Source organism: Guyanagaster necrorhizus, assembly GCF_019112545.1.
Source record: "Guyanagaster necrorhizus MCA 3950 unplaced genomic scaffold BT62scaffold_52, whole genome shotgun sequence".
In the NCBI taxonomy this organism is placed as follows: domain Eukaryota; kingdom Fungi; phylum Basidiomycota; class Agaricomycetes; order Agaricales; family Physalacriaceae; genus Guyanagaster; species Guyanagaster necrorhizus.
In genome coordinates, this window is record NW_025064931.1 from 27,274 (window position 1) to 53,863 (window position 26,590).

General features: G+C 45.0%; 11 protein-coding genes across 11 annotated transcripts; 5 read left to right on the forward strand and 6 right to left on the reverse strand.

Annotated features, from left to right (window-relative positions):
* Positions 1-12,362: 12,362 nt before the first annotated feature.
* BT62DRAFT_957161 (uncharacterized protein) lies at positions 12,363-12,746 on the reverse strand (the record flags this gene model as incomplete). Its single annotated transcript, XM_043188401.1, has 1 exon — positions 12,363-12,746. A coding segment is annotated over exon 1 (336 nt), but the record flags the coding sequence as incomplete, so codon positions are not given.
* A 243-nt stretch (positions 12,747-12,989) lies between these two features.
* BT62DRAFT_938179 (uncharacterized protein) lies at positions 12,990-13,922 on the reverse strand. The gene has a single exon (XM_043187478.1). It carries the CDS (start codon positions 13,905-13,907, stop codon positions 13,287-13,289), a length of 621 nt encoding a protein of 206 aa, XP_043033715.1. The 5' UTR covers positions 13,908-13,922; the 3' UTR covers positions 12,990-13,286.
* On the reverse strand, positions 13,532-14,993 carry BT62DRAFT_631097 (uncharacterized protein). Its single transcript, XM_043181684.1, has 7 exons — positions 14,704-14,993; positions 14,472-14,647; positions 14,266-14,413; positions 14,160-14,213; positions 14,082-14,110; positions 13,895-13,976; positions 13,532-13,849 (listed from the first exon to the last, which is right to left on the reverse strand). Exons 1-6 carry the CDS (start codon positions 14,920-14,922, stop codon positions 13,961-13,963), a joined length of 642 nt encoding a protein of 213 aa, XP_043033716.1. The 5' UTR covers positions 14,923-14,993; the 3' UTR covers positions 13,532-13,849; positions 13,895-13,960.
* Positions 14,994-15,368: 375 nt separating this feature from the next.
* Positions 15,369-15,798, reverse strand: BT62DRAFT_938180 (uncharacterized protein; the record flags this gene model as incomplete). Its single annotated transcript, XM_043187479.1, has 2 exons — positions 15,369-15,641; positions 15,704-15,798. Coding segments are annotated over 2 exons (194 nt in total), but the record flags the coding sequence as incomplete, so codon positions are not given.
* Positions 15,799-15,826: 28 nt separating this feature from the next.
* Positions 15,827-16,819, forward strand: BT62DRAFT_631136 (uncharacterized protein). The gene is made up of 4 exons (XM_043181685.1): positions 15,827-15,923; positions 16,004-16,410; positions 16,469-16,552; positions 16,603-16,819. Exons 2-4 carry the CDS (start codon positions 16,134-16,136, stop codon positions 16,695-16,697), a joined length of 456 nt encoding a protein of 151 aa, XP_043033718.1. The 5' UTR covers positions 15,827-15,923; positions 16,004-16,133; the 3' UTR covers positions 16,698-16,819.
* A 698-nt stretch (positions 16,820-17,517) lies between these two features.
* On the forward strand, positions 17,518-18,015 carry BT62DRAFT_938182 (uncharacterized protein). Its single transcript, XM_043187480.1, has 2 exons — positions 17,518-17,623; positions 17,689-18,015. The coding sequence occupies exon 2, from the start codon at positions 17,760-17,762 to the stop codon at positions 17,988-17,990; it is 231 nt and encodes a 76-aa protein (XP_043033719.1). The 5' UTR covers positions 17,518-17,623; positions 17,689-17,759; the 3' UTR covers positions 17,991-18,015.
* A 67-nt stretch (positions 18,016-18,082) lies between these two features.
* BT62DRAFT_631192 (uncharacterized protein) lies at positions 18,083-18,629 on the forward strand. Its single transcript, XM_043181686.1, has 3 exons — positions 18,083-18,168; positions 18,218-18,530; positions 18,578-18,629. The coding sequence occupies exons 2-3, from the start codon at positions 18,281-18,283 to the stop codon at positions 18,586-18,588; spliced, it is 261 nt and encodes an 86-aa protein (XP_043033720.1). The 5' UTR covers positions 18,083-18,168; positions 18,218-18,280; the 3' UTR covers positions 18,589-18,629.
* Positions 18,630-19,420: 791 nt separating this feature from the next.
* Positions 19,421-19,975, forward strand: BT62DRAFT_910975 (cysteine proteinase; the record flags this gene model as incomplete). The annotated part of the gene is made up of 2 exons (XM_043183818.1): positions 19,421-19,720; positions 19,769-19,975. Coding segments are annotated over 2 exons (507 nt in total), but the record flags the coding sequence as incomplete, so codon positions are not given.
* A 914-nt stretch (positions 19,976-20,889) lies between these two features.
* BT62DRAFT_938186 (uncharacterized protein) lies at positions 20,890-21,423 on the reverse strand (the record flags this gene model as incomplete). The annotated part of the gene is made up of 4 exons (XM_043187481.1): positions 20,890-20,920; positions 20,985-21,100; positions 21,161-21,257; positions 21,316-21,423. Coding segments are annotated over 3 exons (275 nt in total), but the record flags the coding sequence as incomplete, so codon positions are not given.
* Positions 21,424-22,648: 1,225 nt separating this feature from the next.
* BT62DRAFT_631741 (uncharacterized protein) lies at positions 22,649-24,197 on the forward strand. Its single transcript, XM_043181689.1, has 3 exons — positions 22,649-23,736; positions 23,786-23,889; positions 23,954-24,197. The coding sequence occupies exons 1-2, from the start codon at positions 23,037-23,039 to the stop codon at positions 23,824-23,826; spliced, it is 741 nt and encodes a 246-aa protein (XP_043033723.1). The 5' UTR covers positions 22,649-23,036; the 3' UTR covers positions 23,827-23,889; positions 23,954-24,197.
* A 916-nt stretch (positions 24,198-25,113) lies between these two features.
* BT62DRAFT_1080973 (uncharacterized protein) lies at positions 25,114-26,558 on the reverse strand. The gene is made up of 2 exons (XM_043179625.1): positions 26,218-26,558; positions 25,114-26,171 (listed from the first exon to the last, which is right to left on the reverse strand). The coding sequence occupies exons 1-2, from the start codon at positions 26,484-26,486 to the stop codon at positions 25,304-25,306; spliced, it is 1,137 nt and encodes a 378-aa protein (XP_043033724.1). The 5' UTR covers positions 26,487-26,558; the 3' UTR covers positions 25,114-25,303.
* Positions 26,559-26,590: the final 32 nt, after the last annotated feature.

The window sequence follows — 26,590 nt, forward strand, 5'->3', positions numbered from 1 at the left end:
TGATGACAAAGAAAGGTGATCTCATCTACTATGACAGAAGAATCTATATCCCTAAAGATCATACACTTTGCAGAGAAATTATCATCTGCTCACATGATCACATCACAGCCAACTATCCAGGAATTGCAAAGACTATAAAACTAGTTCTGTGAGGATACTAGTGGTCAAAAATAACAGGAGATATAGAAAAGTATGTTAAGACCTGTGAAACCTGCCAATAAACTGAGTTAAGTATATGAGTGAAGATAGCATCCCTATATCTGAACAAGACTCTCACAGAATCATGAATGCACATCTTGGTAGATATAATAACTGGCTTATCAGAGTGTCATGTCTTTGACATTATTCTGGTCATCATAGACCATTTCTTAAAAGCAATCATTCCAGTCACCTACTCTACAGAGCTCTCATCAGAAGAGCAGGCCAAAATTTTATGTGATGAGGTATATACCAAATATGATATATCTCAGGTTATTATCTCAAACTGGAGACCACAATTTGTCTTCAGATTTATGACAGACTTGTATTATCTCCTTTAGATCAAAATCAATGCTCTGACTGCCTATCATCCCCAGACTGATGGACAGATAGAATGCATCAACCAGAAGATTGAAAAATACTTATGAATGTTCATCAGTCACTGACAGGATGACTGGACAGAATGGCCCACATGTATAGCCTTCCAACATAACAATCATGTCTATTTGGCAATGGGTAAAACCCCATTCTTTGTCAACTATGAGTAACACCTGAAAATCATGACCACCAATAGATGGTCAGCACAAACTCTTGCCTTCATCTTCTTTGCTGACAAGATGTCTCAAATCCACAAAGAAACCAATCTCACTCTTGAGCAAGCAGCTGCCATGATAAAACTACAATATAATAAGTGCAGAACCATGGTGAGACTGTACAATGTCAGCAATAAGATTTGGTTTGACACCATAAATCTTCACCTCCCTCAACCAAAATAGAAGCTCACAGATAAACAGACAGGCCCATTTGCGATCACAGCAAAAGTGGGCCTTTCCACCTATAAACTCACTCTCCCAACTGGCTGAAAAATCCATCTAATGTTCAATGAAATTCTCCTCTCTCCATACATGCCTTCCACCTTCCTAAATCAGGAACAGCTGCCTCTTTCTGAGCCTGATCTTGTCAACAGCAAAGAGTCCTATAAAATTAAAGCCATCTTTAACTCTCACTTCTGCAAAGTATATGACTGATATGAGAGAGATCTCTCTATAACAACTGATTACCTTGTCAAGTGGAAAGGGTATGGCTCTGAATCCAATCAATGAATTAATAAGAAATGAATGATCAGATGAGATCATTGCAGCCTACCACAACTATCAGACAGATCATTCAATCTAAACTATAGCCATCAGAATGATAGTCTTGACAAAAGAGAAATGCTATAATTTTCTTGCTTATCTTATCTTATTATAGACATCTATCTCAATCTATCTTATCAAAGTGCCTATCATATCTATCAGATTGTGGGCCAGTAACCATGACTGTGTCAGGCAATCTATACTATTGTACTCCAACTCACAACTGGTGCCTCACCAACAGACAATACCTATTGTTTCATGCACATTCTACATGCTCTTTAGTCTCAAATCTGTTACAATTTTCTACATATTTCCTTTTTTCTCTTCTAAAAAAGCCCATATTGATGCCTAGGCATCTGCACATGACACTCATGGGATAAAGCTTAGTCAGCACAACAGACCAAGCATATCAGTTCCAATGACAATGACTGACAGCACATAATACCTTTTATGTATGGTAATGACACTCAAGGACAAAGAGCACAATGGATAGAGAGACCCACAATAAGGGTGTAGTATTATTAGCAGACCATGTACAGTATATAAAAAGTTTGCTCTAGCTGCTTAAACCTCAGCTTCGAGCTAAAGTTTATAACTACCATTCTACCTTGAGTCTATGTCTGACATTGAGTCACACTGAGCAAAATACACATTCAGTGGACTCAGCTGATCTCTTGAAGTGTAAAGAGATGGCTGTTTATCACATGGATCAGCTCACATGATGCTTGGGCCTAACAATTAGCTTGAAGCTTCGACTTCCCTTTCTCAAGACCAATTGTGCTGAGAAACCGAATGCCCTCTACCATCTCTACTGATCCAAATTTCGACCATGAGTTCTTTGAACTCCTCTCATCCATCATTGGAACATTGATTGGATTATTGGTGATCATTCAGCTGTGCCAGGGATGCCATTCAATCACTGCCTGGGCCCTCAGACATTACAATGAGTTTCTATGTATTCAAGAAATCCTATGCAACATAATCCCTGACCTCCCACTCCATGACATCCCTAAATCCTGACAAACAACCTACCAGCCCCCAGAGGCTGGGCCTAGCAGCATGCATCCAAGGAATGGTATCAAAGAAGAGGGAGAACAGCTCTACCCTCAATCTGGAAACCAGGATGCTAGCATCCCAAGACAACAAGAGATCCTTGTACCAGGACCCCCTCTCAACCATGAAGATGAAGATCTTCCAGAAGATTTCTTCTGCCAGTCCCCCTCCCCCTCTTCTGCCTCCCAAACCCATGGGATTGCCAACCATGCTAGAGACTCTCTCGATGCCCCTTGGATGGCTCAGCAAACCAACAACTGAACTCCTCAAAGCCAGCCTACTAGCCCCCATCTCTCCACTAGAGCCAGCTTGAGGGTGGAGAGGCCCCCTTCAAATGATGAAGAGCAGCAACAACGAGTATGGAAAGAAACTGTTTATCAGTATTTCTCCACCTGAGACTTCACCATCTCTTTTAACTATAATGATGCTGTTTGGCAGGAGGAGCGCAGGCAGCAGAATGAGCTGCAGCCAGTATGTAATAAGCCAGAAAGGCAGCCCACAGAGGAGCAGCAGAGACAGGAGGCCACTCAGTATGATGAGCAACATAGGGACCAGCAGTGAGCAGTAGAGAGGGGCTGACTGAACAGAGCCAACATCAAGAACTGGTATGGGTTATAGCCTGAGGTCACCAGCATTCTTGCACCCATACAAGCTGACCTCTCGCTTTCTGCCCCCATCTTCAGAGAATCCAGCACTCTGAGTAGCAGAGTCCCAGAACACTGGGCAGACAGCATATGGACCAGATGATATAAAAGCCCTCTGACTCCTCAATACCCCCCTTCCTCCTGAACCCCTAGTATCAACACTACCTTCAAGAGTGACAAGTCCGTTCTTGAGCACTATGGACTATGAGTCCCTGGAACTGCTCACATTCTCACCCACACCCTCTGAGGTTTCCTCAGAAGCTGAGTCATTGAGCAACTTATTAATGACGACTACTGAAACAATGTCTGCCTCTATTGTGAGCAAGTGGAGATGGCAAGAGCAACAGGAGGAAACCGATATGATCCCAGTATCAGAAGTCGACCTGCTCCCACCTATGAAAACACTCCAAGCCTCCCAGTCACTGGCCCGAGTACCCAGCCAAGGGAGTGAAGCAACAATACACTAAGGGGCCACAGAGAGTATTTACGACTGGCCCATCGATTCTCTCCTTGAGGAGGATGACAAGAATGAGAAAGAAGAAATGGAGAGCAATGAGCCTCTTAGAGGACCACCATATGACTCACAAGATGAGACAGATCATGAAGAAGTGGAGAGGTTGACTCGAGAAGAAAGAGCAAGAGAGTACCAGGAGTACTACCTATGTGGAATAAACTTCTTATGGCATGATGCTGCTTAGGCAGTGTTGCATATGAGACAATTATACTTGCATTCTAATACTAATAAATGAACAGAAATCCTAAAGTAGGCAGCAACAGACTATACCACTCAGCAGTATAATCAAAAGCACCTGGAATATCCAGTCAGCTGACCACCAGCCTACCAGACCACACCCCTGATAAAGCTGATGTCACAATCTCCTCCTGTCACACTGAAATGCACTGAGTACCAGGCTCCATCAGCACAAAGCAGCCTTTCAATCACTGACTACTATGCTCAGACCATGGCAATCCAGCTAAACAAATCCTGATCTCAGCTGACCATGGCATTCTGAAATCCATGGACTGGCATGGGAAGCCAACTCCTAGAGAGGCAACTGCCCTCTGATCAGGCAGAAACTAGCAGAACAGGAAAAGAACCCATATGAGACGACCCTGAGGCCACTCGGCTTGGATTTACAGTCTGAGACAGAGTCATTATTCAGATTGAAGACCAAAAAGAGAGTCCAGTAGCCAACAATCACTCTCTTCACTTATTCTCTGGACCACTGGCAGAGTGGTGACAGCTGCCATTTTCAGGATAGCTCAATCCAATGAGTGCATTACCAGAAAACACCAATGTCCTCCAGTGCTGCCCTGATCTCCTCTGAAAACCCCACCCTTTTAAAGGAGCATCCAACAATATCGACAGATTCTTAGTAGACTGTGAACAGTACTTCGAAGTCTATATCAAATACCTGAGGACTGACATGAACAAAGTCACCTTTGCCATCTCCTATCTGGAAGAGAAGGCCAAGACATGGTAGATCCTCATCTCCCCAAACTTCCAATCAACCATGAGGGAACACTATCGGTATCCCTCCTGGCCAGTGTTTAAACGAATGCTAAATAACAAGTTCATTGATCTGGCAGTACAAGAAGTATATAAGCAGAAGATCAAGGAGTTTAAAATGGGAGACAAGGTGGCTACAGACTACTTTAATGAGCTAGAAAGGCTCGCCAAGTTGGCAGAGATACAAGATGATGTAGCTAATGATGGCCAAATGGTCAAAGCCCTCAAGCGAGGTGTCTCTCCTTCATACCTCACAATGATATCCATGATGGGCATCCAAATCCTGATGCCAGTCGGATATGATGAGTGGAAGGAATGCATCATCAAGATGTACAAGGAATGACAAAGGCAGAAAGCAGAATCGTTGACACTACAAGAAAGCCCAAAGAAGTCAACCCTGCCAACCCCAAACAAGTTAGGGCAAACTGCTGGAAAATCATCAGGATCCTTGATGGCTCCAACCTATGGAAGTCAGAAAACAGGAACTGGAACCACATACACCAGGGCAGGAAAGCCCATAGACATAGACCAGATGAAGAAAGAGGGAAAATGCTTTAACTGTGGGCAGAAAGATCATATGGCCAAGGACTGCCCAAAGAAAAAGCAAACCCACAAAGATATATGGGCCCAGATCACTGAGTTACACAAGGAGGAAGAAGAATTGGGGAAAGAAACCAAAGCCGAGGAGTTAAAAGATGAGGCCAGTCAGTGAGTGATTCTACTGGACTGGCCAAACAATCAAAAGGTGTGCCTCTCATAGCTGCTAGTTGGACTCATGGTACCTTTGTAGTTACCTCTATGTCACCATTACCTATGCATTTGAATATACCCTGATCAACTACTACACATACCTTTGAATCACAAGAAGAAACTCAAATGCCTATAGGCTGAACAGGGGCAGAGGGTCCCCTTGTCTGGCTCAAACTGTTTGACACCAAATGGACCTGGAGGGCCATCAAAGATGCCAGAAGCAAGGAAGCAGCAAAAGCCATACTAAAGAATTGGGTCCACCAGGCCTGGGTGAGAGAAGTGGAAGATGAGATGATAGAAGAAATAGGAAAAGCAGAGCAAAGCCGAGCCCTTGAATGGCTTGACAAGCTACATGGACCATGAAAATACATTTGACAATCCAAAACCCCAGGTGAGACTTGGCAACCAAAGCCCAAATTGAAATGTTAACCTCTTGATCCACATACTTGGTAACCACCTTAATCAACAGTGGTTGCACCAGAAGCTCAATAAACTGAGCCTTCGTCAAGAAAAACAAGTTACCAACTAGAGCCACCATGGCTTCTATCCTGGTCTATAATACTGATAGGACAAAGAACCAAGCAGGTTTGATCACTGAGTTTATCGAAATCTGACTCACCATTGGAGATCATTCTGAATGAATTGACCTAGTGGTAACGGACCTCAGAACCAAAGAAGTGTTTCTTGGTCATAATTGGCTCATACAACATAACCCACTCATTAACTGGAAGACCAGACAAATTACCTTCACCCAGTGTCAGTGCCAGAAAATTCCGTTTGAACTACCCAATGAGGATCCAGAAGATCGATGGGACAAAGAAATGGAGGATGGAGAAACAATCCTTGCAGTAGACCTGCAAAAGGAAATCCATATTTGGGCCATCCATCATGCTAATAACCTAGCAGCAAAGGCCAATGAAGGAAAGGAGGAAAGAACATTTGAAGAGATAGTACCAGAATGGGCACAAGACTACCAGGACCTCTTTGAAAAGGAAAGTTTCAATGAACTCCCTGTCCCAAAACCCTGAGATCATGTGATCAAATTGATCCCAAATGCTAGCACCAATCTGGATTGCAAAACCTACCCTCTCAGCAATCATGAGCAATAGGAACTTGACAAGTTCCTTGATGAGAACCTGTCCAGTGGATGCATCCAACCATCAAAATCTCCCATGGCATCACCATTCTTCTTTGTAAAGAAGAAGGATGGCAAACTCTGACTGGTCCAAGACTACCAGAAACTAAATGAGATGACAATCAAGAACTGGTATCCCCTTCCCCTGATCTCAGAATTAATGGACAAACTCCAGGGTGCTAGGTATTATACTAAACTTGATGTCTGCTGGAGGTATAATAATGTCTGGATTAAAGAAGGAGATGAGTGAAAGGTGGTGTTCAGGACAAACCAAGGACTATTTGGGCCTACTGTCATGTTCTTTGGTCTCACCAACTCTCCCACGACCTTTCAATGGATGATGAACAACATATTCCAGGACCTCATTGCCACCAGGAAAGTCACCATCTACCTTGATGACATTCTAATCATGTCACAGACCAAGGAGGAGTATAGAAGGATAGTACAATAAGTACTAGCCCTCATGAGGAAGCATTGACTATTCCTCAAAGCTGAGAAGTGTGAGTTTGAAGTACTCAAAACAGAATACCTCAGGGTAATCATCAGCAAAGAGAGCATTAAAATGGACCCCATCAAAGTAGTGGGAGTAACAGAGTGGCTGGAGCCAACAAAGAAGAAGGAATTGCAGTCCTTCTTCAGATTCACAAACTTCTACTGGCGATTCATCTGAGATTACAGTAAAATCATCTGACCCATGATTCAGCTCACTGGCAATACCCCCTGGACTTGGAAGGGTCCTCAACAGTCTGCATTTAAAGACCTAAAGCGATGACTAGCAGAGGATGTTGTACTCACCATCCTGTTACAGGAAGGAAGGTTTCAGATTGAGGCAGACTCCAGCGAAGGGGCAATTGGTGTGGTACTTTCCCAGGAGCAAGAAGGCAAATGGTGACCAGTCACATTCCTCTCAAAAGCACTCACAGTCACAGAGAGGAACTATGAAATCTATGACAAGGAGTTACTCACAATAATGCTTGCATTAGAAGAGTGGCAGCATTATCTGATAGGGGCAACTGAAATTTTCAAAATCTGGATGGACCATCAAAACCTCAGGTACTTCTGACAACCACAGAAACTGAACCATCAGCAAGCCTGATAGGTCACCAAACTCAGCCAATATCAGTATATGCTTCATCATAAGGCAGGCATGGCAAACAAAAAAGCTGATCTCCTCAGTCGATGGGCAGACCATGACCAGAGAGGGACCAACAATGAAGGAGTCACTCTATTATAGCCTGAACATTTCAGAGCCATGGTAATGCCAACAGAAGAGGAGATCCATGAACAGATAAAGAGTGCAACCTGTGACAGTCACAAATGAGACAAAAGGATTGCTCCTTCCCTCAACCATAAAAGGGGGATGATGAAAGAAGGAGGAATGATCTGCTATGATAGAAGGATCTATATTTCCTGATACCAGAATCTGTGAGAGGAGATCATTGCCACCCATCACAATTATGCAATGGCCAGACACCCTGGCATTGCAAAAACTAAAGAATTGGTCTTACAGGAGTATTGGTGGCCAAAAATGGGCAATGACATTACTGCCTATGTCAAGGCCTGTGAAGTCTGCCAATGAGGCAAGGCTTCCACTCAGGCCTGAGCTGCCCTGCTATATCCAAACAAAGTCCCCTCATCCCTCTGGACCCACATTTCAGTGGACATGATCACCAGGTTGCTGGACTGCAAGGGCTATGATGCCATCATCATCATTGTAGACCAATTCTCAAAAGCAATTATCCCAATCACCTGTTCAATAGAGTTGACATCCGAAGGGTGGGCCAAGATTTTACGAGACAAAGTCTACACCAAATATGGGATGCCCCAAGTCATTATCTCAGATAGAGGCCCACAATTCATATCCAAATTTCTGGATGACTTGTATCGACTACTAAACATTAAGCGAAATGCATCAACCACCTACCACTCTCAAACTGATGGCCAAACAGAGTGAGCAAACCAAGAAGTGGAGAAATACCTCTGACTATTCATCAACTACAGACAAGATGACTGGGTTGAATGGCTTGCCCTTGCAGCATTCCAACATAACAATTGAATACACTCTGCAACCAGTAAAACACCCTTTTTCATCAACTATGGTAGACACCCACATGTCACCCATACTGTGCACTGATGAACAGTGATGCCTGCATCAATGGATTTTGCTGCCACAATAGCAAAAATCCATGATGAGACCAAGAAAGCCCTGGACAAAGTGTCTACTGCCATAAAGGCACAATATGATAGACACCACTGCCTCTCACATGAGTACCAAGCCAATGATAAGGTCTGGCTAGATATGACAAACCTTCATCTTTCTTGCCTAAAACAGAAACTCTTGGACAAATGCACCAGCCTCTTCTTGGTCATCTCCAAAGTAGGGGCCAGTGCTTATAAAATCTGATTACCTCCTATCTGGAAAATTCATGACACTTTCAATAAATCACTGTTGACCCCATACATTGCACCTGCCTTTCCAAATCAACAACAACCACCACCTCCACTGCCTGATCTCATTGATGATAAAGAACACTACAAAATTGAGCAGGTATTAAACCACAAACTTCATAAAGTCAAGACAAAAGGAGGGGGAATGACAACAACAGTTGACTACCTGGTCAGCTGGAAAGGATACAGGCCAGAATCCAACCAGTGGATCAATGAAAAGTATATGAATGCCAACACCACCATACATGACTATAAACTATCCCTAAATTAAGCTATCAAGACAATGGTCTTAACAGGAGGGTAATGTTATGATTTTCTACATATTTTCTTCTTCCTCTTCTAAAAAAGCCCATATTTGTGTCTAGGTGTCTGCACATGACACTCACAGGACAAAGCTTAGTCAGTGCAACAGACCAAGCATATCAGTTCCAATGACAATGACTGACAGCACACAATACCTTTTATGTATGGTAACGACACTCAAGGACAAAGAGCACAATGGATAGAGAGACCCACAATAAGGGCATAGTATTATTAGCAGACCATGTACAGTATATAAGAAGTTCACTCTAGCTGCTTAAACCTCAGCTTTGAGCTAAAGTTTATAACTACTATTCTACCTTGAGTCTATGTCTGACCTTGAGTCACACCAAGCAAAATACACATTCAGTGGACTCAGCTGATCCCTTGAAGTGTGAAGGAATAGCTGTTTATCACATGGATCAGCTCACATGATGCTTGGACCTAACAAAATCCACAAATGATCATAATAAGTAGGACTATATTTATTATACCTGAAAACATATATAAGTAGCATAGCTCTTGCTGTAGTAGCTCCAGCTTCAAGCTAAAGTTTATTCATACTACTCTCCTCTCTTAAGTCTAGTTGCAAATACCTTGATTCACTGAAACCAAGCATAGAAGTGGACTCTAGCATGACTGTATAAATACAATACAGCACTAGTTTATCATGAGTTTGATCCATGTAATGAGTGGATCTAGTATCACCACAGTGAAAATTTATGTGTTTTATAATACCAATGGAATTCCTTAAGCATTTTTCTGCTCTATATGGGAAAATAGCCCTTTTTAAAAAGGCTCAAATCCATTTGTATACCTATTGCTGCCATAACTCTAATAGTGTTGAGTGGAGACACTTGTTTTCCAATGTCCCATCTCTACAAAAAATATCCCTTGATAGACTAATGTTTTCTGAACTAATATTGACTGAAAACCATGTCACTCATTTTGTGGGATATGTCAATCACTCAGATGCTCTAAGAACTATCTTTAAGTTTTCTGCTCTTGTCAAGTGCTACTTGCAATATTATGGTTTGGATAATGGCTCTCTACAATCATCTATCTAGCATGATCACATCAAATATTTGGCTGTAGATACCATGTGTGTGTTGGCTGTTCTCACATTTCCCTCACTGAAACACCTAAAAAATTGATGAGTAAGTTGAACAAAATGAGTATGTCTATGCCAAAGCAATATTGGCTTGAATGGACAGATCTTTATTTCATCTGTGCAGTCTATCTATGACCTGCAGTTCATTCAGAACACAGCTCATATAATCCTATTATACTAACATTGTAGTATTAATACACATTTATAGAAATGAAGATCACCTTGACTCAGCATGATCTTTCTCTTCTTCATATAAACTATCAAATGGCAAGCTATTCTCTCTCTTCTGCTCTACCATGTATCACTATCTACTATATCACAGCCAAGGTTTTTCTTGCAAAACCTGCATCTTCAAATCCTACAAATACACTTTCAAGTCTCAAATAGACCTCAAAGAGCACTATCACAGCTCACTGAACCATCCAAACTGTTTAATATGTGGTTGAGGATTCCAAGACCAGGCTCTATGTGATACTGTCAGTTTCATCATCTCTGACTCAGAGTATTCAACTTATATCTCTCTCTTAGCACCATGATAATGCCTACTCTCATATTATATACTCTATCTGCAAGATCACACTGTATGAACATAAGCTTCCCCAGCACCTCAAGGACTCCCTTCACTATCCAATCTGTGATTTCTGTTCTGACATTCTGGGTTTTGAGAATGATGTAGCATTCACTTTAATATACTATTTACTTTATTTAATTCATGTTGTTTATCCTTTGCATAACATTGCAAAGCTATGCACACTGAATTCTATTGTGTCAAGTGCTGCTGCATATTTGACAATATCAAAGAGTATTACTTGAATTTGGTTGTACACCTAACATATGAGTGGTGTGAGGAGTCTGTGGGTTTTGCTGAGAAAAAGAAATACACTGAGGTAAAGTTTTTTTCTACTTGTTCTCACAGATGCTGATTGACAATTCCAGTGGTACTCACAAAACTATGGTGCAGCACAGTGAGTTGGGCATGAGTTGCAGTCAGTCTTGCTATTATTATTGCATTATTGCATAGTCCTATTGTGTGACCATCATGCCATTACTGGCTGAGTGCTGTGAGATGATAAGTCAGACACAGCATAGTGTTATCATACATGTATCATCCATGGTTTCATATGGCTCTGATGATGTTTCTCTATAGCTGAAGCCAAATGAGTCAGGATTTCATTAGGCTTTTCTAAGCATCAGCAGATTATAATTAGAGATTAAAATTATAACAAATTATAGATAAAAATTATAGCTTGTCAAGATAGAAAATAGGTCTAACAATGACATTTATTAGATTGGCAACAGCTATTTGCTCAGAGTTCTGTCAATACTATTCTTTGATGCAATTTTTGAATCAGATCTTTTGAATATTTCTATAAACTCAAGCACCTATAGAAAGAACTATTTTATCTTCAAATTATTTCTCTATTTTCTATCTTTTGTCATCTCTTCAACTTTTAAAATAATAGACAGCATTGTTGAATAATATATAAAGCTATGAATTCTGAGTATACAGAGCCTAAAAGCTCATCAGCAGATGAAAGATATGCATCTATTGAATAGAGATAAATATCTTAGCTGAAAAGCAAAGTAGACTTGGTGAGATAAGAGCCTTAGAAAGATAATTGCAAGTCTCAATAACTCTGCTTCTATAGCAAATTTACAAGTCATGAATATTATCTCTAGAATAATCATTACATTATGTAGTATTTATGATTATTGACTGCAATAAGAAATTTTCTTATATCAGATTAGTATAATCTACAATCAGTGTCTCTGCTAGTATTTACAAATAATATATGAGAGCTACTGGCATAAAGTCAGAATCAAAAATATTATATTTGATGCAAGTCTGTTAGATACATATGCAAAATAGTAGTGGAATCTGTAAATTCTGAGTGTATAGAGTCTAAAGACTTATCAACAGATGCTGAGACACTGTTGTTATAATGCATATCTTTTGAATGGAAATTGACTACTTAAATATAGACTATATTCAGGCTCTTCATTAAGCTTGCTGAAGCTTTTTTGTTGCATCTAAATATTGATATCTTATGAGCAAAATCTCTTCTAAGGTTTGCAAACAGTGTGCTGTTCTATGGGTGTTTCCAATAGTCTCAAACATCTGCATTGCTTGCTTAAGCTTGTTTATTGCATCTGAATATTGATATATCATGAGTAAAATCTTTTCTAATCTGTGCAAACACTGTGCTACTCCAAGAGTGTCTCCAATAGTCTCAAACATCTGCATTGCTTGCTCAAGCTTTTTTGTTGCATCTGAATATTGACATGTTATATGCAAAATATCTCCTAAGTGTTGCAAACACTGTGCTACTCCATGAGTGTCTCCAATTTTTTTGAATATTTGTATTGCATTATTATTTTTGCTTTTTGCCATTTTCCATTGATGATATCCCATCAATCTACAACACCATAATAGTAAAGCTGATGCATATAAACATTTCAGATTTAATGGCTCTATTACTCTCATTAGTTTGAGTAATAAAATATCTGAATCTGAAATTAAATACTGAAAGCAGCAAAAATCATATATAATTGTCAATTCTCTTTCAGCAATAGCATTATCCAGTATATTCTTTAACAGCCATTCAATATTTTTCAAATGTGAGACACCAAATTCTGTATTTTCTCTTGAAATAAATGTATTCAGTTGTCTATTTCTAATTTCATTTAGATAAAAAGTGCAGAACTGCTCCTTTATACATATATCTGACTGTTGAAAATAGATTTTGAGATATTCCTGAATTGGTGGCAATAATCTCAACCCTTTTTTATCATCTTCATATATAATTCTGGATTGCAATAAATTTGACACTATTAAAGTAATTTGACTAAGATCTGGTACCATTTTACTCAATAGACTAGTCTATGTAGGAATGCCATTTGGAAAATTACAGATCACACTTAATAACCTCAAAGCATCTGGCTTTGAAGAAATCAATGATGATTCAAGAGTTATCTTGATTGAAATATCAACACTTGTTAATCAATGAGGCTGAGTTCTGGGTTTTGCTAATAATAATGTCTTTTCTTTCTTCCAGCTTTCAACAAGTACTTTTGGAGAAATAGTTTTAGCTTGATGTGCTATTAACATAATAGCCAATGGCCATCCTGCTAGTTGTCCTACTAATTCACTGACTTTTTCCATATCAACATTATACCCTGAAATAGCATTGAATACATTCAATGAGACAGATTCAGCTAATGGTAACAGACCATTATGTGGAAGTTCTAGCCAATTTATATCTGTAGGAGGAACTTGTCCTCTCATAGTAATTATCAGCATAATCTGTGGCACAGAATCCAACTGTTCCAAAAGTCTCTGAACATCATATTGATCTTTACTATTCTCCCAAAGTGTTTCAAAATTATCCAAAACCAAAATTGTTGGCTTGAATATAGTATGCAGTTGTGTTACTGCATCATCAGTCAATTGCAACTTCATCAACTTTGACATAGTCTGCAGCAATGCCTCAACAGTAGGCTCAGCACTACAGACAATATCACAAGGAATGAAGTATCTATAAGCTCCATATTTAGCTTCCACAGCTACATCATTCAGCAACTTCAATGCTAAAGATGTTTTGCCCATACCTCCAAATCCCATAATGATAATAGAATCAGGAGAATCAGCAAGAAGATTGGTTATCCCTTCTTGCACTAACTCATTTCTACCCTCAAATATCAATGGAGAAGGTGGAGGAATAGCAGACACCATAATACTACTAATCAGTTGACTATTATGAGACCTATTATATCCTAAAAATATACAGAGACATACCTGATAGGCTGAACCATTTTAGGACTCAACTATGACAGTATTAGTATACATTGATATAACTGTGATAAGAATATTCACCAGATGATTATGAATAGCAGTAATCTGTTTGGTAGCTGAAAACACAGCACTCCCCTTCAGAAATATCAGTATCCTTCTCAATCGTTGCAGGATAAAAACATACAACAAGCTTATCTCGAGCTTCCTTAACATACTCTTTATGCTGGTTAATACGATCTAGAATCGCCTTGCTCTGAAATCGTTTCTTGATCTTCGCCTGGATCCCTCTCTTTCCATAGATCTTGTTCAGATCATCCTTTAAATCTTTCAGGTGACTGGTCATGGCAGAAATTAATCTCCATACTCATACCAAGATCAAACGAAATGACAAACCTGATGAATTCATCACCCATTTGCTGTAGACGTCCCAGCGGGTGCGTGGAGGCTGTTGGGTTGTCGGTCAAAGATTGACCATCCTGAAGGAGCTTGATCTCCTCAGACACATAGCTAAGTGTTTCATCGAGATACTTGATAGTATCCTTTAGATCATCATGTGCTTTCTTATTATTCTGAATAATGTGCGCCTTTTAGTATCCAATATTGGCAAAGGGCAATAGATTCACACCTGAGCCAGCTCCAGGATCGGGAGGGCAATATTCGCAATTGCTTTTGCAATCCCTGTGCGATCCAGTTCACCTGCACCCGCAAGCACCTTGAAAGTTAGACTGGCATTTGAAATCCAGTCGGTATCATCAGGAGCGAGGTTTGGAGGCGCGAGGATTGCAGGTCGAACAGGTGTCGCTGCACTTGGAGACTGAGAGACGGCCTGGGATGGAGCTTGCATTCTTGTGTTGGTGCTGTACGGTCGATGATGAGTGTACGAGTAGAAGAAACACACGTTGGAGTGATATGAATCTGATGGAGCCGTGCGAGTTTCCCCACGCTCATAGCTTTCTACCACCACCATCATTTATCTGGCACTGTATGAAGCCGCTGTAGCCGCCGGGTTCTATCTTGTTCTCCGACGTTTTGAAGAGATAAGGTCATCGATCCAGCCAAGGATTTGCCGTGGAGCTAAGAGAAGATTCCTGCCTTGTTGTAAAGAGACATACGGTGCGTATCTTGCCGTTTTGACTTCCATGTCTCGATCTAAGATGTCAGGCCCACAAGGACAGCGACGAACGTCAGTAAGAAAAACAGAGCTTTCAACCCATCGTCATCCTGGCCCCACGATCACTCATAGCAGTTCCCTGATTCACAAACATCCCCCGAATAGAGGACAGCTTCTAGCTTCTGAGGGCCATCGTTACTGATTTGCTCAGGTAACCATCGAATACATACTCGAACGGTATAGAACCCCTTCGCTCTAACGCGCCCTTTCCTACCAACATTGATTCTATCTATCGTCGGAAAGGTAAGCACAGCGCTTCATGGCCTTCGCGACATCCCCCAAGGCGCTACAAAGCTCCCCATGCAACCTACGTGCTTCGCTTTGCCCATCATGATCCACTCGTCCACCATAGCTCTGTGCCTTGTACTTGCATTCCGTGCCTCGATCCACCGCTGAACCAACAGAGGTCGTCTACTGTGATCCAATTATGATGTCCAAAGAAAGCATATCTTACCAGATTTGATCGATGACCGACAGACCTCCTTTGGCAACATCGCCGTTAACAGCTTCATCCGACTCTTTGGTACATGGACTTGCCCGTCATGTTTACGGTTCCATGTCCCTCTAGCCCCAACGCAGATCCAAATGCTGATCTCCGCTATCTCTATCTACCAGAGAATCACCGTTCGCTAATCATCGTTTCTTCGGTGTGAGAACCGCTTGCGGGGATGACAGTGAGTGTCGTTCAGGCGGGAGAGACGTGAATCATTGACCTGTCAGCAATGCTTGTACTATATTCATGACCGTGGATTAGCACCGGTACATGCTGGCGTAGTTCCACTAACGACATGAGGCTAAACTCTGGTCTTTGGGTCGTTGGCCTTGATGCTTGAGGACGGGCTCGCTGACGGCATTCCGGTCTGGCGTCGGTTCGGCGTGCTCGAATGCCACCATTGATGTCGTTGACTATGCGTTTGCTGGTTGTTGTATCCCTAGCTGGGAGAAATGATCATGAGGAAGACATAAAACAGATGTATTCTTACCTCGTACAAGCCGACGTAAAGCGAGATGAAGGAGGACTTTATGCATTCTCACGCCACGCTTCTTCTTCAACAACGTTCATGATACCGATGCCGTCCTCAGCACCAGACACGATTGCAAGGATCCATGAGTTGGATAACGACAACCTGACTGGTGTCAGCAGATGGCTGGTTTCTTTGAGTAAGTGCAGTCCAGTTTGTGTATATTCATGTTGCATCCATACATGGCTGACCCTCAGTGAGGAATGTTTACTTGGAAGAAGTTACTCCCTTTTACTATGACAAGCGATATGCAGGAGGGCGACTATTAGCTTCGAATCTTAGTGCGTCGTGGTTGTCAGCATCCTCACCTCTTTCCCATGAATAGCAATAGAATCGCTGTTCCATCCAGCAGCGCAACAACTGGACGACAGCGGGATTTCCAGCAGGTCAAGCTCAATGCGATTATCAACGTCTTTCCCGCTATAGAGGCACCTTTCTTTACCTGTCATTACACATCCAGCAGCTGGTCATCTGTTTTGATCGAGTATGCTGGCCTCTTTTCAGATATACAGTTAATTTTCGCCGCGTCAAGACCTGCCCACCACGTTGACGAAAATCTACATCCGTCACCATAAACGCGTATCTCAGTCCCCACCAACTCCGCATCAAGTCTTGCTCCTCGCTACACCAGCATCCGAGTCCATGGAGCTAGGAGGATGTCCACCATCTATCAAGTAAGGGATACACGGTGGAGCCAAGAGACGAAGAAGATGCTCTTTTTCTGCCATGAAGAGAGATACGGTGCGTATCTTGCCATTCTGACTTCTGTGTCTGGATCTGACGTGTCGTTCCATCAGGCTCAGAAGGGTAGCAACAAACGTTAAAGCATTGAACCATTGCTACCTTGGACCTCCGGCCATTATGTCCTCGAAATCCGAAATCAAGAATGCCTGAAGATTTTGTGGTGTTGTCCATGGCTGTGGGTGTTCGTATACCTGCTCAAGTAGCCATTCAGATATGTGCTCGATTGGAACAGATCTCCATTCCACCACACCATTCGAGCCCATGGAGCTACCCGAATCTCTGAGACGACTGTTCAGTGTATCCGACATGTCGCTGTCCGTGCTCGCTTCCACTTAGAATCCGTGGCCTGCATGCACACGTTCGGCTTGATGAAGACCAGGAAGGGTCGGATATGGTATCGTCAGTCTTTCCGCCTTCCCCGTGTTGGTGTCCGGCATTATCACTAGCGATACCGTTTTCCGTGGCGGTTGCGGCTCCAGCGGATTTCTTTGACGGCTGTACGGCCAAGGCGACGAGGGCCTGAACTGAGAAAGAAATGTACACATGTCGGTGCAAGGCGTTGCAACAGAAATCGCTGTACTCAGTCCCGATATCGCTCTCTTCATCCTGTGAGCATCCAAGCGCGTTTTGATCCGCTCGTCGTGGTGTATTCTGCCTCTAATCGCTGAAGTAGGTTTGAGGTTTGGAGGAAAGGCCATCGATGTCGATGAGACCTCGGTTTTCTCACACACGGCGTCAAAGACGATGGTATGCGAGTTGTGGGTCCGCCGCTGCTATGAGTATCACATATTCAGAGAGGCGAGAGGCGAACACACGCCTACATTGGTGCGTGCGTCCTTCAACTTCATCTCCGGTCCTTCGCAACCAACTTTGTCACCCTGGGCCCAGGGCAAGACCAACAAGAGGAAAAGCTTTTGCCCTCTTCATGACCTCTGCGTTCCCTCAACACGCCTCGATCTCCCAATTGATATTTGATACACATACGCACCTTCTATCTGCGTTTGCTTTGTTTCGCTCAGAGTGTCCTGATGGGCAACAAGACAGATTTCGCTTTGGCAAAGGGGTAATCGATGTGTAGCGCGATCCGGAAGTGTTCATGCGAGGAACATGGAAGAAACTAGCAGATGAGAAATGAAGTGTCGATTCGTCATCGGCGAGTACCCTTGCTCTTTCCAACTATGCTTCTCATCAGCATCCTCCAGGCGCTCAGCCGTTTGTTCTTTGACTTTGAAACCGCCTCTCGTCGAGGTAACTTCCATCCAGACATGAAGCAAAGTGGTTCACCCCTGCTGTGGAGTCCGAGATTCTCAATGCGTTGTCTCATCCATCCTGTGTTGGCCTTGGTGAGATCGGGCTGGACTACCACTACGCGCTTTCGCCGTCAGACGTCCAGCAACGGGTGTTCGCCCGTCAGCTACGGATACCTGTGGATCGCGGTATTCCTATTACAGTCCACACACGAAAAGCAGAAGAAGATAGAGAATCAGGAAGGAAATGGTGCCCAAGGACCGCCGAGTACGTCTTTTTCTCTATCTGGGTGCTGACAGTGCTTATGGTCTTAGCGAACGTGTAGGCGTGCTAGAGCCGAAGCAGTTGAGGTTGCCGTTTTCCCATTCGCCGATGATACCCTGGACTGCAACATTTGCAGCGGACGTTATGGGTGACGGGTGGGATACGGAGCGGGTATTGGATCTTGCGGGGGAGAGTGCTCGGAGGGTATATGGGGTGGAAGGTAAGGGATTATCATCAAGCATATATCTATGCCAGGAACTAATCTAAACGGGACTAGATCTGATGTGGAGGACGGGAAGAAAAATATCATTGGACGCGATATAATATATTTAGTCTTGAAGCTCATCCAAAGGCACGGCACACCAGTACACCGCATCGTCACCCAGGTAGAACCTCCTCTGCGGCTGGCTATAGGCTAGGGTGATTGCATGAAGCAGGAGAAAGGATGTGGAGAGCAAAGATTCGATGTTAGAAAAAGTGGTACTCGGGCCCGAACCTGTAGAATCTGATGACGAGGAGCTCTCAGAGAGATGGTCGCCATTGCGTGATGGGGGACTAACTGTCACATACAGAGAAAAATGTTTAGTTTCGCCATCGCAAAACCAAAAAAAATGACGATATTATAATATTACTGTTTCGCACATATACATGGGAATTGACGTACTTGTGGACTTGAGCCTTAAACTTGCATCATTGTCGCATGCCTAGAGTAAATGCTGACGCTAATATCATCAACGATACGAAGGTAAAAGGTCGGTGTTAGACGATCGAGGAAAGATGGCATGGGAACCCACGACGTCGTTTCCAAATCTGATTCCGCGGCAGTACTTTGCTTGCCACCAGGATATCATACAGAGATTCTTTACTGATGAACCACACTGAAGCATTACCCTCCCCTTGAGTTTGACCCAGAAATATTCAACGAGCTCCTCCACCGCCTCGGCGTCAACAACAGCCTCAAATTCATCGACGTCTTCTCCCGGGACATAGACCCTGACATTCCCCGGCTAGCATTAGCGCTCATTTTTGTATGCCCATACGGCCTGCCGCCACGACCAGGCGAAGAAGTATTGGAACGCATAGCAAAAGGTCCCTTTGATTCAAGGGTGTTTTGGGTGCCGCAGTCAATTCGCCATGCCTGTGGGCTGTACGCGCTATTGCATTCTGTCTGTAACGGTGACGCGAGGAAGCACGTATGTCGTATGCTGCATTCCCTCCACGTCACTCGTCCGCGCATGTAGATCCTGCCAGACACACCTCTCTCGCACCTACTCGAAAAGACATCCACCTTGACTTCAAGTCCTGAGCTGGCTCGCGTCTTGGAGGATGACAGTGACATTGAAGAGGCGCATTGCTCGATTGGAAGACGAGGGACCACGCCGATACCAGATGTTTCTGTGAATGCCGGAGGTCAGTACCTCGCTTTCGTCCCTGTGCACGAGGCATGAACATATTTTTCGTTTCATTCCTTCCTCCGAGTCATGACCGTGGTCCTTAGGAGCAAAGAACGGGAAAACGCATCGTCTACGACAAAGTGCTCACACCAGACCAGGACTCGCTCAGCGAGCCAGTCCTCGACCTTATCCGTGGGTACATCAAGGACCTAAGCGCCGATGGGAACCTCGAGTTCAGTTTGATGGCTTTGGTAGAGGACAATTCTATGCCAGAGTGTATTGGCACTGATGTACATTAAAGTACTATTACGTTTCGAATCAAGTGCGAACCCACTGACAAAATCGATATCATAAACGCTTGGGTCCTGCACATGCTGAAGGAAAAGTTGCCACCGTTGCCGCAGCAATTCTGCAACAGTAAATATATGAGAACGAAGGACATACGATTCTATGCAGTCATGCGTATTCAGTATTGTCATGGATGAAACGTGTGTGCATCACTAGGATAGTTGTACGAGCTTACCTGTAGTGCGTTCGCATGGCTTTGATGTGCGGCACGATTTTCCATCATACGGTCTTCTTCCGTCACCTCTACTTTCTCTCCGAGTGCGCGTAACTTCATCTGCAGCTTCGCCCTCAACCATGATAAGAGGATACAAGTGTGCCGACGACACAGTACATGAGCCGCAAAACTCGGAGAAACATCGCAATTGCACTACGGACCCTCTTCCTTCCTCAGCCTCTTCTTCAAATCAACCTCGGGCATACGACCCTCATCTCTCGTAACAACAGGACTTGTATTCGGCATCGCTAGCGTCTCCCCACCCATCTCATCCACAAAAGACCACGTTATATTGATCCTCCCCAAAGTCTGATCAGCGAGCGTGCTGAACACGCTCGGGGAAAAGTCAAGGCTCCACCGAATCTGGCAACCCGCACAGCGGTCTACGATGGTGATCTCTTGCGTGGTGGTTTCTTGTTGCGTGTTTGGGTCCGTGTCTACCAATGGTCAGCAGTTGCCGGGGAAATGATGTGAGTTAAGTAGGAGAAATGGGCTACTGACAGTGAGCTACGAGCTTCTTCCCGCAGATAGGGTTTCTGCTTACAAGTCAGAAACCCATGAGCATTGTGCGATACGCAAGGAACACACACATATTCGGGTTCTTAGTCATCGAACCACTGCCATCGGCATCGTACTGAGTGGATCAAGCAAATCTCTGGTGTAAAACAGGTACATACGGCCAATAGTCGAAGAGCAAGTACGATACTGCCGCTATGGGGTCCCCCTCTGTGTTGTTCTGTCCACAGGCGCCCGAACCTGGACTATACCATGTGCCTAAAAAGACATCTGGTTCATTCCGGCCAGCGAACGAGGGTGAGACTTATTCATTTACCATCTCCGATATGCATACCATCCAGCGACTCGACGGGAACAGGGGTGGTCGGGTCTGTACCGACGGCAGTACTCGTCGAAGTCCCGGTACCGTACCTTTCACTCATAGTGGTATACGTGCTGGTTAGTTCTCCAGCAGAACTTGTCAAAGCCCCAGAATCGTACGTCCCACTCGTGGTGGTGGTGGCGGTGGTATACGGCTGGCTGCTGCTGGGATCAGTACCAGTGGTAGTCATGGCATAGGCGGTAGTCATGGCATAGGCGGTAGTTTGAGTCGGACTCTGTGTAGTTTGGGACCCCGGGTCTTCTCCCAGGGGAAAGGCGCTGACTGCCACAGCGGAGAAGAGAAAAAGAGTAGCGGAAAACATCATCAAGACGTTAGGAGAAAAGGCCTGAAGGAGGGAAGAGCAGTTGAATGGTACCGCCTGCGGACCTGGGGATGAGGCTAGCTAGGGTCTGTTCAAGTCTGGGAAGCAGGTCTTATACCAAGACACTCTGATGGTTGACTTTGGTTCGGCCATGGGTTTCCCTCGAGACGCCGTGCGTAGGAAAGTGCACAGCCCAAAGGCAAAGGCGAAATCTTTGGTGTACTTGACCGCCTGAGCGTAACGGCATTCGGACCGAAGAAAAATGATATATAGTGCAAGCTGTATCTGGATGATGGTCGTAAGAAACCGGTGAAGGATAAAAAGCCCAAGAACGATGACACTCACTCTACTCCATTACCTTGATGCGAAAACCAAGGACCGTCGAAAAGCCCTGCTTTCGAAACGCATGTTCACCATAGAAAGAGATCTTACCGCTGCAAAATGCCGTTTCCGCAGAATTGCGGTCGAGGGACGAGAACATGCCAAGCTAGGGTGCGAATCGTCACAAGCGCTGGTACATGAGATGCTGGCGAGAGTCAGGTATGCATAACGAACCCAATCTCGGCCTTGTGCTTAGCAATGTTAATTTCCTGATACAAAGTCGAAAGGCAATTGTTACAGTCGCGAAGTGGGTCTCCAGGAGATCATTGATTTCGAGTCTCCCTCCGATAGGTCTCCAACGGCTTGGGTTGTTCCGTCTTGGGAATCGAGTAGACGATAATGAGGAAAGGGTTTCTGGCGCGTCCTTGCGTCCGGTGTAATGATGAAATGTACGTTGCTATTAAAAATGACCTTTCAGCAACCACAGTTCGACATCATTGATCCGCCTCTGCTTACAACATAGCTCTGAACAACGGGTACAACTCCAGAGTCCCGAAAGCAATGCGACTCCGAGTCGGATTTGACGGTCCAAATGATTGGTACCTGCGACACTGAAATCAAAATCGTCGATCTCAGACCAGGGTACCGGTTAATCTAGGTTCCGGACGAAGAATGCACAGAGGGAACGAAATCTGGCCGGCGTATCAAACTTAAGAGTAGTTTCAAACACCTCCGATTACGGAAATCAAGACTCTGCACCGGTCAAGCATGCGAACACGTCCATATGGAAGGAAGCACATCATACGGATGACGGGTATTCCGACATCGTTGTTCGAGCACGAATGGGTTACGCCCAGGGTCCGCTACTCTGAGGTCGGACACTTGGCACTTGGCACTCCAAATGTTCTCAGAGCCAATAAGCTCTAGGCGCTCGATCAATCATCATACGAGCGCGAATGGGTTGCGCCCAGGGTCCGCTACGCCGAGGGTATATCTTCCTTGAGTCTTCGCACGGGCACAATTACCTATCCGAATGACCATGCACGTCCCCCCGGAACTAACCGACCTCATCATCGACCACCTCGCACACGACCCCCCCACGCTCGCCTCCTGCTCTCTCGTCTCCAAAGCTTTCTTGCCCCGCTCACACACACACCTCTTCAGCAAGGTAACCATCGGGCACCCCTCCCGCCCCAACTCGGGGAAACAGTTCCTCCCGCTCCTCCCGTGTGCCGGTCCATTGGTCAGGTCCGTCAGGATCGAGGCAGAGTGTGGGTTCCATGATAAGGATGATGATGATGAGAGGGTGATGAACGATCTCATTGATGAGCTCTTATGGAAGACGGCACATGATAAACAGTGGGTCGCACATGACCCTGCCCTGCCCGCTATCCTCGCGTCGCTGCCGAACCTAACATCCCTAGACATACGCGCCCTCCGGTGGAGGAACCCCTCGCGCGTATGCCAGTTCGTACCGTCGTTCGAGCACACACTGGCTGCCATAGCACCCCAGATAACATCCCTCCGTCTGGATTATGTGCAATTTGACAGCCTCCCGGGGCTCTTGGGTATTTTGGCGACATTCCGGGGGTTGAGGAAGTTGGCGTTGGGTGTGATTATGGCACCGCCATGTCCGGTGGTGCTTCCGGGGAAGATGATGGTCCCGCTGGAGATCGAGGAGCTGGAGGTGAAGATGGAAGGAAGCGCAAGAGTCATTGAGCTGCTGATGGCGAGTCCGTGGGTTATGTCGTTTGGGAAGTTGAAGAGGCTGAGGGTGAAGAGGTGCTACAGGGTACAGATGGAGCTGGTCAGGGCATTGGTAGATCTTTCGAGAGACTCGCTGGAGGATTTGGAGATTGAAGATTGCGTATTGCCGGTGGATCATGGTAAGCTCTTGATATCCTTTGTTCCGAGGTCGTTTTAACCGGTATCAAAGTCCATCGATGCCAGCCGTTGGATGTGCACCATTTAAAGACATTGTCGGTAACGCTGTCATCGGATTCTTTCCCCAAGGTGATGCGGTGGTGGGTCGGAGCACTTGGAAGGGAGGAAACGTCGAAGATCCAGCATATAAAGCTGATAGCGCAGCATCGTAGTGCTGTTAACGTGTTCTCGGACACAGAATCGTGGCGCACACTGGGTAAAGTACTAGAACATGCGCGAATGGGCGCATTAACGCGCGTAGACATCGTGGTGGAAGCACGGTCGAAGAAAGATGCGAAGGAGATTGGGAACACGGTTCGGGAATCGTGCACTTCTCTGGTGGCCAGAGGTATTATTCATGTCCATGAGGGACACATATTGATGTAGCGGGGATCAAGTCGTTCAGTGTGGCAATAGAAAGATGGCTCTTGCCAGCGCAAGCGGCAGTGGTGTCTCCAACTTATGAAACGTGCACGAATCAGACGCTATTTACACCCCGAGATATGATTACGCACCGAGGAGCTTGGCAACAACGAGAGACCAAACGAATTCAAGAATTGTCGCACAGTTCTAACATCCTAGTCGTAGATGGGGCTCAGGCGAACTGTAACCCATTTCCGCCACACAGAACACACAACGCATCCTTCCACAATTTCTCTCATTTCCAAATTGACATTCACTTTCCATGCTAGCCAGGGATAGTAACAGAAACACTCCTCCTCCTCGCCATACCCATCATGATGGAGCAGGGACACGGACACGGACACGGACACGGAGCTGGATTGATTGTCGGACATCTCCATCTTCGTCAAGCCAAAACAACACCGACGTGCACATGTAGGAGAAGCGGCAGTGGTGATTGACCGAGGAAGAGATTTAAAAGACATACATATTCGTGTGAGCAACGTAAAGCGAGATGTCGAGTCCGGAAGAATGGCCCGAGATCACGTCACGCTTTTTCCTCTTCAACGACCTTCATTTGGATAGGCGACGATGGCGTCAATAGTTTCTTCGAGTACTGTATGTGCAGTCTCCTGTTTGTGATTCATGATTCATATAGACACGGTCGACTAGTTTTCACTCTTAACTACATCAGAGCGGCCATCTTTCAGCGAGGAGCTTCTACTCGAAAGAAGCCGCAGTTCTTCATTCCAACTCGCCTGATCTTGAGAGAATATATCTGATGTCCCAAGAGAATATTGCTATGTTATTGTGGATATATGAATGTTCGATGCTACGCTAGGCTACAGATGTGTGTGTGTATGTACGCCGGAATCAAAAAGAAAATGATAGACAGATGACAACGAATAGACAACAAAGATTACGTGACAACCAGGTACAGTAGAAATGGGTATCGTAAAAAATGAAGGGGGAATGTCAAGACATCGCAACGACACCTTTGAATACCGCAGACCAACTACGCTTCGGCGTCGGTCTCAAAGTAGGTGCTGCCAAGCGGGGTGGCATCCAAGGGGAAGAACTGAACATCACGGTATCTGACATTAGCCGTCGATGTTTGGAAGAAGCAGATGAAGAAGACGGTGACGACGACGGAGATGGCCTTTCGTGAGTCTGCTGCGAGCTGGAGCTTGAACTCGAGCACTCTCTCGATGGGTATGCGGCCTCGGGTATCAACGAGCTTTTCTCACAACGATTCCTTCGCGAGATGCTCTTCCCAATGATACTCTCTTCAGAATCATTCTTCGATGTCAAGTCCAAACACGTCTTCGGACTCGGGATGGGGGAATCACCGGGCAAACGACGCGGCAGAGGGAGAGGAAACAGCTGGTCTTCATCATCCTCCACCTCGATAGGAACAGGCTCGGGAGTAATCTCCTGCGACCGTCTCTGCTTCAACGTGTCCACCTCGTCGACGGTTACGTTAACGCGGAACAAAGCTTCTTCGACATCGGCAAGGTTGAATGGGGCGGTGATACCGTCAAGACTGGTGCTTCGCCGTCTCCGTGCACCGGTGGAGAATTTCGTCTCCCAGTTGTCGCCCTCACGAAGGGATTTCTCGGTTATGGGGTAGCAGTTGGGACAGCAGGCGCGCAGAGGTACGGTGATGATGTGTTTCGCCGGTGGGATGGGTAGGGAAGGGGACCGCACGAGGGTTCGCGAGTGGGGTACAGGGAAGGGGGAAGGCGAAGGCTGGGATTGGCTGGCCGCCGTCGAACGGTCCACGAGACATGGGGTAAGAGGTTCCGCTGTGTGTAATCGTCCGCGGCTTTGACGTGGCTTGAAGCTAAAATTGAGTGAGATTGAGTCAACGCTTGAGTAGGGAAGCGTACCTAGGGACGGAGACCTTGAAAATGACGTGCTCCTTCTCCTCTGGTGGGTCACTGTCAACAATGATCTCTGTAACCCTCTCCTTCTCGTCTTGGGGACTAGGGCTTGGTGATTTCCGTTTCCAAAGAGGTATAGCGTACGACTTCATCGACACAATAGGCCTCTTGGAGCGACATTCTGGTATGAGAATGCATTCGTTGTCGAAGCGTACGACGCGCCCAGGTATAGGGGCAGCCAAGAGGTTGGAAGAGCAGGATGCTACGGCGGCCATCGCTGGGAGAGAGGATATGCACGAGATATAAGAGAGAATCACTGTACGGTCATGGAAGTAAGAAGGAAAGGAAGGACAAAGCCCAAGAAAATCAAGCGTGCCTG

Excerpts from the sequence above, each read along its gene's own strand:
- BT62DRAFT_938182 (XM_043187480.1), top strand. The coding sequence starts at position 17,760 with ATGGTATGCGAGTTGTGGGTCCGCCGCTGCTATGAGTATCACATATTC.
- BT62DRAFT_938179 (XM_043187478.1), bottom strand. The coding sequence starts at position 13,907 with ATGGGATTTGGAGGTATGGGCAAAACATCTTTAGCATTGAAGTTGCTG.
- BT62DRAFT_1080973 (XM_043179625.1), bottom strand. The coding sequence starts at position 26,486 with ATGGCCGCCGTAGCATCCTGCTCTTCCAACCTCTTGGCTGCCCCTATA. Across the intron at positions 26,172-26,217 it reads TTCAAGGTCTCCGTCCCTAG|CTTCAAGCCACGTCAAAGCC; the intron begins GTACGCTTCCCT and ends ACTCAATTTTAG.
- BT62DRAFT_631741 (XM_043181689.1), top strand. The coding sequence starts at position 23,037 with ATGACCATGCACGTCCCCCCGGAACTAACCGACCTCATCATCGACCAC. Across the intron at positions 23,737-23,785 it reads CATTGAGCTGCTGATGGCGA|GTGCTACAGGGTACAGATGG; the intron begins GTCCGTGGGTTA and ends GAGGGTGAAGAG.
- BT62DRAFT_631136 (XM_043181685.1), top strand. The coding sequence starts at position 16,134 with ATGCCACCATTGATGTCGTTGACTATGCGTTTGCTGGTTGTTGTATCC. Across the intron at positions 16,411-16,468 it reads CAGATGGCTGGTTTCTTTGA|TGAGGAATGTTTACTTGGAA; the intron begins GTAAGTGCAGTC and ends GCTGACCCTCAG. Across the intron at positions 16,553-16,602 it reads ACTATTAGCTTCGAATCTTA|AATCGCTGTTCCATCCAGCA; the intron begins GTGCGTCGTGGT and ends GAATAGCAATAG.
- BT62DRAFT_631192 (XM_043181686.1), top strand. The coding sequence starts at position 18,281 with ATGAAGCAAAGTGGTTCACCCCTGCTGTGGAGTCCGAGATTCTCAATG.
- BT62DRAFT_631097 (XM_043181684.1), bottom strand. The coding sequence starts at position 14,922 with ATGCAAGCTCCATCCCAGGCCGTCTCTCAGTCTCCAAGTGCAGCGACA. Across the intron at positions 14,414-14,471 it reads ATGGGTGATGAATTCATCAG|TCACCTGAAAGATTTAAAGG; the intron begins GTTTGTCATTTC and ends TGCCATGACCAG. Across the intron at positions 14,214-14,265 it reads AGGAAGCTCGAGATAAGCTT|GGGAGTGCTGTGTTTTCAGC; the intron begins GTTGTATGTTTT and ends ATATTTCTGAAG.